This window comes from Rutidosis leptorrhynchoides, chromosome 3 (genome assembly GCF_046630445.1).
Source record: "Rutidosis leptorrhynchoides isolate AG116_Rl617_1_P2 chromosome 3, CSIRO_AGI_Rlap_v1, whole genome shotgun sequence".
Lineage (NCBI taxonomy): Eukaryota > Viridiplantae > Streptophyta > Magnoliopsida > Asterales > Asteraceae > Rutidosis > Rutidosis leptorrhynchoides.
In genome coordinates, this window is record NC_092335.1 from 468410381 (window position 1) to 468421730 (window position 11350).

Here is an 11350-nt window from a genome sequence, read left to right on the forward strand (position 1 = left end):
TGTGTATTAGTGTATACAATATTTTCTTCATCTTTGCATGCTTCACCAAACTCTCAAAAAAGTTCCACAAAAATGATAAAATTGGGATCTTGATTGTTTCCCAGATAAAAAGTTTGGAACTTTGATGTGGGATTTTGTTTTTTAAGTGTTTCTTGATCTTGGGTCTGTTTCTGTTTTTGTTGTTGTACAATTTTTGTTTGGTTAATTTGAAGATGGTTGAGAAAATTGAGATTGCAAATGAGAACAAGAAAGATGATGATGAGCTTGAAATGTTGTTGGGTGAGATCCCTCATGTAACAGCATCACTAATAACACATCATCATCAGTTTTCACATGTTAATGATAATGATGTTTATGAATCTTATAAGCCTATTGTATCTCAAACTATGAATTATGGTATGATGTATGGTATGTATCATGATACCCCATCATCTAGTTTCAAACAAAATTCATGTATTTTGCCTTCTAGTGCAAGTTCTAGTCCTCAATCTAATGCATCTTTTTCAAGTTTTTTCTCTAAAGGACTAGATGATCCCACCTTCAAACCTCATATGCTTTATAGAAGTTATAGTTCCACTTTGCCAAATTCGTGTTTCGGGAAGAAAATTGATGACAATTTAGGAAATTATGGTGTCATTCAATCCAAATCTTCAAGTAACCCTGCCTTTAAAAGTGAAATTAGTCCTTTTTTCGTTCTTCAACAACAAAATCTTGAAACTTTGTACTCTCAATCTAATTTTAACAAAAACTTGTTAAATTTTCGATTCCCCGTAAGCTGTCAAAGGGGAATTCCAGCTCTAGATTTAGCTGCTTCGAAAAACTTTCATGTTACGCGACGAAATGGGACGCAAGAAGCTAAAAATAGTTTGATCAATCAACAAGGTCATGAAAATGTAAATCATGTGAGAAATGGGAGTTTTAAAGGACAAAACAAGAAATTCAATCAGTCCCAATTCGCGGGTGCTTGCGAAAATGGTAGAATGTCAAATGGAAACAGGTCTTGTTCGAGACCCATTAAATTTAACTCTTTGGCTGATGTCAAAGGGTACATATATATGTTTGCTAAAGAGCAAAATGGGTGTCGATATATACAATCGGTTTTCGATGAAGACAATCAAGGACATGTAGAGATGGTATTTAATGAGACAATTGGGCATGTTAATGAGCTTATGATTAATCCCTTTGGGAATTACCTTATGCAAAGACTTTTGGAAGTTTGCAATGAAGAACAAAGAATTTGTATTTTAATGGAGGTTACTCGCGAGCCAAGGGAACTTGTTCATATATCTTTGAATCCTCACGGGTTAGTGACTTTTTCGTACATAAATTTGTTAATGTCTTCTAATTATAATAAATAACACTTGTGTTAAAAAGTTAGAAGGTATCCCTAGCCCGGCTACCTAGAGGGCTAGTAATCCGACCACATACTCTGATGTATGCAGTCCAGCAGGATTATATTAATGCATATTTTGTATTAAAGAATTGTATTTTTTTAAAAGGACGCGGGCGGTGCAGAAGCTTATAGAGACTCTCAAGACAAGAAAACAGATCAAAATGGTTATCTCTGCACTTGAACCCGGATTCCTTGCTCTTATTAAGGACCTAAACGGCAACCATGTAATACAACGATGTCTGCAGTGCTTTAGTAATGAAGATAATAAGGTTTGAACATCACTTTTGAATCTTACTTCATATTATTGCTCTTGATTGTCATGTCTGCTTTGGAAGATCTTATTTATGCATATATCATGATTTTATTGATTATGAAATGTAAAGACAATAGCTTATTATTTATTGTTGAGGTCTAGTTGTATGGAAATAAGTGAGATATATAACCAACGAACGTTTGCTTCAATGGTATCAAGCTTCAGTGTGAAAGACCCGCGATTAGTTGCCAAGCAACCCGGGTTCAATTCCTGGGGGCGGAAGGTTTTCTCTCCAATTTCCTACGATTAGTTGTCAAGTAACCCAGGTCGCGCGATTAGTTGCCAAGCAACCCGGGTAGGAGTTTCCTTCTAGCGTGTGTGGGTGCAAATGATGAGGGTCGTTGAAATAAATTATCCGCTGATGCAAATTCGCCGTTCAAAAGAAATAAGTGAGATATATATGGACCTGTTGAATTTTAAGCTTTTGGGTGATCAATATACAAGAAATACTATATTATTGTAGTAATATTCTAGGTGAGTACGAACTATGAAGATATGCAGACGTGTAATGCATAAATGTACCCTTGAACCTTAATTTGTAGCATTGATGAATAGTTATGGACACATGTAATGCACCAGAATCGAGATACTAATGTTTAGCCTTTTAGAAACATAGTTCATACAGTAATGATAAATCCATGATTGTGTCAAGGGACCTAAAAGGTTAGCCTTTGCATTGAATTCCTGTGGTGAAACATAATTATGACTTCGAATTATTTCATGAAAAAACTAGGAATAGTTAATTATGTCTTAACTCTTTTGTATCTGTGATTATTAACATTGATTCGTTTTCAAAGAAAACATATAATGAACTTTTCTCTAAACTTGTTGCAAATGCCTACCAAGAATTTTATTTGGTAGCAATATTTGTGTGATAAGAAAATGATAATATAAGAATATATTTTATTTTATGCAAGTTAATCACTTGAATTTAAGATAAGACGGGTATGTTAGCAAAATTGTACATTGTGGAAATTATATATGACATTTAGGCATAATCTATATATGTTCAATATTCTGATTTTATACAAACCATACTACAACTTGAAACAGAGGATCTTTCTATAACTTTTTATAGATATATTTATTTGTTATGGCAGTTCATTTTTGAAGCTGCTGCAAAGTTTTGTGTGGACATTGCAACTCATCAACATGGTTGTTGTGTATTACAAAGATGCATAAATCACTCATCTGGCAAACACCAAGAGCGCTTAATACTAGAAATTTCTTCGAACGGGCTTCTTCTAGCTCAAGATGCATTTGGGTATGTTAATTTAATCATCATTATATATTGTTGAGAAAATTTTTTTCATCTTAAATGTTCAAAACTGTCTGCAATCATGTTTTATGCAGAAACTATGTTGTACAATCTATATTGGAGTTGCAAATGCCATCTGCACTATCAATGTTGCTCACTCAATTTGAAGGAAATTATGTCCATTTAGCAACACAAAAGTTCAGTAGCCATGTAGTTGAAAAGTGCTTGTCGGTGTTGGATGATCGTGCAAGGTCAACAATCATTCGCGAGCTGCTTTCTGCTTCTCATTTTGAACAATTGCTTCAAGACCCGCATGCCAATTATGTTGTCCAAACCGCCCTATGTGTTGCTGAGGTAAGGATCTGTATTCTGTTTGTCATGAGTCCATCTACATGTATCAAACTGGGTAGTTGATAATTTATGGGTCAAAATGGGTTACTATTTGACAAGTGATTTTATGGTAATTTTCATCTTAAATGTTCAAAACGCTCCATTGTATTTATATGTTAATGTTTGACATTTTGACATCGTATTTTTTTTAGTCTTTTCAAAGTTTTAACGTTTTGACCACGTCGAATGAATTTCCCGGATTCGCTGCCCGTCCCCAGCAAATAACGTGATCTAGTTTTATTTATAACAGGGCTCTCTTTATAACCTGTTGGTTAAAGCAATTGAATCACACAAGGCAATCTCCAGAAACAGCCCGTATTCAAAGCGGATTTTCTCTCACAAGCTTCTAAAGAAGTGATGACATATGTCATAATGTTGTTTCATGTGTTCATTACCAATTTTATTTCTTTCATATTCACTTTCGTCATAAATTGTCTTTAACAACGAGATATCTTAGACATTTCTCGTGCATTCAATAACCAATTATGTTGTCACTTAATTGCTTGTAACAACTTCGCCCTTTGTTATGCTTGATTGCAAGTGTAGGGAAAACTTTTTTGGTTGTAAATTTCTTTGGTTTTCTTTTTCATGTATTTACCTTGACTTGTGCATTTCTGTTTTCACATGTCAATTATTTAAGAGTATTATAGTCATTTTACTAATATTCGAGGTAGAGGGGGAGGGTTATTTGCATAAGCGAATTTGTGGGATGAGTTTTTAAACTTTTATGGATAAAGTTTTTGTTGGGAAATTACGGCCTCACTAATTCCCACCACCCAGCCCAACAATAATAGTAAAGAAATAAGAACAATACACAACACAAGATTTAACGTGGAAACTCCAAAACAGGAGAAAAACCACCGGCCCCCAAAGAGAGAAATACACTATATCACAAATTGTTACAATGATATAGACGACTCTCTTAAGCCAACTACACTCTCCAAAATATTTAACTAATACAACTCTCAAACAAGGGTAAGAAAGAAAGAAATAATCAAATACTTAAAGTGTATTGATTGGTGCGATTTGGAATGAAGACTTAGCCCCTCTTATATAACCAAGTCACTCACCCCTCACATCTTCCTCCCACCTATGTGGGATACACATATCTTCTACTAGCCAAAGTAAACCAACAAATCTCCACCTTTTGGATAGAAGAAGATAACCATACTTCCACATTGCGAAGATAACCAACGTAGATGCTTCCTCGACGACAACTTCAAGATCCCCATCTTCATGCCGTTGACATTATCTCTAACCCAAGAAATAAAATTTGCATCTTCATCAAACATTGTCAATACCCGACAATCATTGTCATCACAGACAATCATAACTCTTAACAGAATTATCATACTCCACCATTAAGAGTATAGCACTTAGAATATCACATTCCAAGCATTTCACCTCGGCACATGTTGTTGAACAACCAGCTGAAACTTTATGGTGCAACTTCCCTGTTTGGCTTTCCCGAAAGTCCCATCAGCTACAACATCAGTTTCCACCAGACAACCTGCATAAATGCCAAACCAATGCCCATGTGTAATTGTGGAACCGCTAACAAACATCCCTTTCCATGGTGGCGCGGACACACCATGAGGATGACGTGACTTCAGAGGAATTCGTCACTCTCCGTAACAACGGAGACAATGTTAGCGTCTTTGGAGCCATTTGCCGGATTAGCTCCACCTGGACAATTAACCCTTACATGCCCAGTCTTCCCGCACCTCCAGCATACCAGATTCTTCCCAGAGTTTCTCTTTCGCCTATCCGAACACAACACTATCGTATCTCCTGATGACGAGACCACGTTACCTTCCAGTCTTTTCTCCTCGGATAGGAGCTTGCTAGTAACGTCTTCAAACTTCAGAGTTTCTTTCCCATACATCAAAATAGGTTTCATGTGTTCATAAGACGATGACAAAGATAATATCAACCTCAAAGCTTTATCTTCATCATCCACTTTAACTCCAATAGCTTCAAGTTCTGAAACAATACCATTAAGAATACTTAGATGATCTGAAATCTTTGAACCCCCATCCATACGCAGAGTATGAAATTGTTCTTTAAGACACAACCGATTTGAGATGCCCTTGCCCTGGTACAACTGCTCTAGTTTAACCCAAAGCTCATTTGCCGTTGATAACCCGTGCACATTTGCAAGCACGTTCTTTGCAAGACACAAACGAATCGCACTTGCCGCCCTCAAATCCATATCATCCCATTCTTCTTCATCGAACTTCTTGCTAGAATCGCTGCCGGGAACAAGGGTGGGTTTACCCTTCAAAGCCTTGTGTAAACCAGACTGAATCAACACATCCTTGACTTGAACCTGCCATAAGCCAAAATTGATCCTCCCATCAAATTTCTCAACATCAAACCTCATTGGACTGAACTTCGACATCGTATCCGTATCCTATAAACAACAACTTTCTCTGATTTTGCTCACGTTTCGAATAGCCAAAAGATGTAGCAGGTAGCCAGGACCCTTTAAATCGGAAATCCACAACTAGGCCACTAACAAATCCAACTATTACTACGAATCAGAAAAAATATTGTCTAACCAGATACCCTATACGATCAATAGAACTCGTTTCTGATGTGGACGATCCACTCACGTGGCAACCACAGAGCATACTCCGACTCCTATAACCGAGACCCCCGTCAAACCTGACGCTCTGATACCAGTTGTTGGGAAATTACGGCCTCACTAATTCCCACCACCCAGCCCAACAATAATAGTAAAGAAATAAGAATAATACACAACACAAGATTTAACGTGGAAACTCCAAAACAGGAGAAAAACCACCGGCCCCCAAAGAGAGAAATACACTATATCACAAATTGTTACAATGATATAGACGACTCTCTTAAGCCAACTACACTCTCCAAAATATTTAACTAATACAACTCTCAAACAAGGGTAAGGAAGAAAGAAATAATCAAATACTTAAAGTGTATTGATTGGTGCGATTTGGAATGAAGACTTAGCCCCTCTTATATAACCAAGTCACTCACCCCTCACATCTTCCTCCCACCTATGTGGGATACACATATCTTCTACTAGCCAAAATAAACCAACAGTTTTTTCTATTCAAGCTATCCGCGAAAGAAAAGTATTATTACTCAGAGGTACTTGGCCTGATCAGGTAATCGCAACAACGTGTATATCATTTTTTTTCTTCCTCGAGATGTGTTGTTAGTAATGTTTTAACTTTTGGTATCTTGTGAGACGTAAGTCGCCAGGTTACTTTGGATAGTAAGTAGGAAAGATTTATAAACTATAGTTTTATTTAGAATGTGTTTGAGTTTGCTAAGTTTGTATAGGGGTCAAAGTTTGCCGTTTACCAAAAGTTGTAAGCAACAAAGTTTTCATCTACATGAAGACATGAAAAAAAGACCAACCACTCGTCCAAGATCACTATTTTAGGTAAATAATATGTTGATTGAAAACTATGGATGATGACTTGAAACTAAATTGACTCTATCATACTATTAGGTATTGGTGTAATAGATACATCAATTATTGTAGTTCTTTTATCTTCTTCTTTTTTAGTTACACCAACTACTATGAAGAGAAAAAAAGGTATTGAAACTAGTAATTAGTAAATTATAAAGCTAGTTGGCTATAAAAAGAAATAAAATTGACTAGAATGAGAGCAGAGTACACATATCTTTGATGACACTTTATATGTTTTAGTACACAACTACATTATAGATATCAGAAGTTTTTCTTTTCTTTTTTAACGAAAAAACTAGTGTCATTAAATGATCGAGAAACTTCATCCAAACGATGAAGCCCCACACCTCACACTCAAAATGATTATCCAAGAATCAAACCTTGTTGTAAATTTAGTGTAATTTTGGATTTTAATCTACACTTGTAAATGAGTTTGGAGGTACGGAGTGTACACCCATTAAGTGATAGATTACCCGAACCCAAAAGTGGTTTTCCATTATTTACTATCATGACTTGGTCTACTTAAAATTTGACTAAGTGTTTTCAGTACTAAGTTTTCTTAGTAAGCTGAAATTTGGCTAAGTGTTTTGTGCTGGTTGTTCTGCATTGCTGGTCCTTGTACTGGTTGTTCTGCATTGCTGGTCCTTGTGCTGGTTGTTCTGCATTGCTGGTCCCTCTGCTAGTTGTTCTGCGCAGCTGGTCCCTGTGCTGGTTGTTCTGCGCAGCTGGTCCCTGTGCTGGTTGTTCTGCGCAGCTGGTCCCTGTGCTGGTTGCTCTGCACAGCTGGTCCTGTTTGCTGGTTCCTCTGCGCTGCTGGTCCTGTATGCTGACTTTTGCGCTGCTGGTCCTGTTTGCTGATTTTTGCGCTGCTGGTCCTTTTGCAGTGCTGGTTCTTAAGAGACAGCAGTAAGAAAACACTTAACACAATTTTGAGTGATTACGGAAGAATTATTCTTGCACCCACTTTTACTTTAGTGGTTGAAGGAATAATACTTGTTTATTATAAAGTGATCACTCATGCTTTGATAGTTGTAAAATATAATATTTGTTTATTGTAAAAGTAACAACTTTTACTTTAATGATGGAAGTGATAATATTTGTTTATAGAAATATTCTTCATGTAACCACTTTTGAATATTATAGAAGATACTTTTATTAATCAATCGGCCAATTGATTTTAATAAAAGACTCTTTCATGATTAAGGGTGTATATAAATATATTAACCAATATGCATGAGAAAAATACACAAGTTACGAACACCAAAATATTCTTCTGCAAAAGGAATTCTTGTTTCTGCCAAAACAAGAATTTAATCTCTGTCTTATCCCAAAGTGATATTCGTGTAACCCAGGCTATAAGGGTCGAATAATTACTTTCAGAAAGTGATACCACGATTCAGTGATTTATCCGGCTATCGATTATTTTACCCTACACGAAAGAATTTAATAAAACCTCCAACAATCGAAAGTAATTATATGTTATAATCGATGGCGGCTACGATGAAACACATGACGGCGAATTTCTCCAAACTTGATAAGTTTGAGGGAATTGATTTTAGGAGATGGCAAAAGAAGATGCACTTCTTTCTGAGCAGCATGAGTGTGGTGTACGTACACAGCACACCAATTCCTGAAGATCATGGTGATGATGCCACTATTGAACAAATTCGGAAAAGGTGCAAGTGGGAGAACGATGACTACATCGCTAGAGGTTTAATCCTCAATGGTATGGCTGATTCCCTTTTTGATATTTACCTAAATGTTGAATCTTCTAAAGAATTATGGGACTGTTTAGAAACCAAGTATATGTCTGAGAATGCTTCTAGTAAAAAGTTCCTTGTGAGTAATTTTAATAATTACAAGATGGTCGATTCTAGACCGGTCTTGGAACAATACAATGAGCTCATTCGTATACTTGGTCAATTCACACAATATAAGATGAACATGGATGAGTCTATTCAAGTCTCAAGCATAATTGATAAACTACCTCCATCTTGGAAAGAATTTAAACATTCTTTGAAACATAAGAAGGAGGAGTTAACTCTTGTTGAGTTGGGTAGTCATCTGCGTATTGAGGAATCCCTCAGGTTGCAGGATAATGACAAGCCAAAGAGCAACGAAGTTGCTGGTACGTCTGTTGTCAATATGGTGGAACATAAAAAGTTCACTAGTAATAATGACAAAAAGGGCAAACGTAAACATCAAGGTTATAACAAGGCTAATCCGAACAAGAAGTCTAAATTGACTTGTTGGAAGTGTCGTAAAACTGGACACATGAAAAAGGATTGCAAGGTTAATTTTGGTAATAATAATGCCAAAGGATCTAGCACAAGCAGTTCGGGAAATGGTTTAAACAACCACAACTCGAAAGGTCAGAATATATTTAATAATTCAAATGAGAATTATTATGTTTCATATATATCTGAGGCTTATTTTGTGCAGGATGATGATGTCGCGTGGTGGGTTGACTCGGGAGCCACCACCCATGTATGCAAAGATAGAATTTGGTTCAAGACTTACGAGTCCGTGACTGATGGATCAATTCTTCATATGGGAAATGAGTCAACAGCCTCTGTTCATGGACGTGGAAGTGTGGATTTGTGTTTTAGTTCTGGAAAAACTATTTGTTTGTTTGATGTTTTGCATGTACCACAAATAAGAAAAAATTTGGTTTCCAGTAGTGTGTTAAATTGTTGTGGTTATAAACAAGTGATTGAATCTGATAAGTTTGTTTTGTCAAAACATGGTATGTTTGTTGGTTTTGGTTATTTATGCAATAGAATGTTTAGACTTAACATTAATCACTTGAATGTTAATTTTGCTTTTATATCTACTTCTAGCATAAATAATTCTACACTTTGGCATGCTAGACTAGGACATATACACTTTAAAAGAATGCAAGATGTGTCTAAAGATGGATTAATACCGGCTTTTGACATGAACAATGAAAAGTGTAAAATGTGTATGTTAACAAAGATCACTAAGAAACCATTTCAAAATGTACATCGTGATACTGAAATTTTAGAATTAATACATAGTGATTTATGTGATTTGCATGCTACTCCTACTTTAGGGAACAAGAAATATTTTGTGACTTTTATTGATGATGCTTCTAGATTTTGCTATGTTTATTTGTTACATACTAAGGATGAAGCATTAGATAAATTTAAAATATTTAAAACTGAAGTAGAATTACAACAAAAGGCTTTGATTAAAAGACTTAGAACAGATAGGGGAGGTGAATACATTGACCAATCGTATTTCCAATCCGTTGGTATTATCCATGAGACCACAGCTCCTTATACTCCACAACAAAATGGTATATCTGAAAGGAAGAATAGGGTCCTTAAGGAAATGGTTAATTCCATGTTATCCTATTCGGGTTTAAGTGAAGGATTTTGGGGGGAAGCTATGTTAACAGCTTGTTATTTGCTTAATAGAGTTCCTAACAAAAGAAACAAGATTACACCTTATGAACTTTGGAATAAAAGGAAACCTAACTTGAATTATCTTCGGGTATGGGGCTGTAGGGCGGTTGTAAGACTACCTGATCCCAAGAAGAAAAGTTTAGGTGAAAGAGGTATAGATTGCATATTTGTTGGATATGTTGAACATTCCAAGGCATATAGGTTCTATGTAATAGAGCCTAATGAGTTTGTCTCAATCAATTCCGTGATTGATTCAAGGGATGCAATCTTTGATGAAAATCGATTTTCATCTATACCTAGACCAAAGGATATGATTCCAAGTAACAATGGAATCAATAAGGATTGTAATGATGAAGTCTCTGAAAAGGCCGTTGATCAGTCACTTGAGCTTCGAAAAAGCAAAAGAAAAAGGAAACCTAAATCATTTGGACCAGATTTTCAACTATACTTAGTTGAAGGTTCTAGGGATGATGTTTCTACCCAATATTCGTATTGTTTCAATGTTGATGATGATCCTAAAACATATGATGAAGCAATGAGGTCTCAGGATGTTGCATTCTGGAAAGAGGCAATTAATGATGAGATAGATTCTATCATGGGTAATAACACTTGGGTGTTAGCTGATCTACCTCCTGGTTGCAAACCTTTGGGTTTCAAATGGATTTTCAAAAAGAAGATGAAGGTGGATGGAACTATTGAAAAGTTCAAGGCAAGGTTAGTCATTCAAGGCTTTAGACAAAAGTCTGGAATTGACTATTTTGATACTTATGCTCCCGTGGCACGTATCACTACTATTAGACTGCTGATTGCTTTGGCTACGATTCACAATCTAGTTATTCACCAGATGGATGTGAAGACAGCATTCTTGAATGGTGAATTGGATGAGGAGGTTTATATGAACCAACCTCGGGGCTTTGTCATGCCAGGAAATGAAGGCAAGGTGTGCAAACTTGTGAAATCCTTATATGGTTTGAAACAAGCACCTAAGCAATGGCATCAAAAGTTTGATGAAGTGATTTTATCTAGTAGTTTTAAATTAAACCAAGCAGATAAATGTGTATATAGTAAATTTGATGATTCTGGTAAAGGAGTTATAATTTGTCTATATGTT

General features: G+C 36.0%; 1 protein-coding gene across 1 annotated transcript; it reads left to right on the plus strand.

The window, feature by feature from the left end:
- Positions 1 to 212: 212 nt before the first annotated feature.
- On the plus strand, positions 213 to 3773 carry LOC139902857 (putative pumilio homolog 8, chloroplastic). Its single transcript, XM_071885506.1, has 5 exons — positions 213 to 1303; positions 1500 to 1662; positions 2807 to 2970; positions 3060 to 3318; positions 3605 to 3773. The coding sequence occupies exons 1-5, from the start codon at positions 213 to 215 to the stop codon at positions 3710 to 3712; spliced, it is 1785 nt and encodes a 594-aa protein (XP_071741607.1). The 3' UTR covers positions 3713 to 3773.
- The last annotated feature ends 7577 nt before the right edge of the window (positions 3774 to 11350 follow it).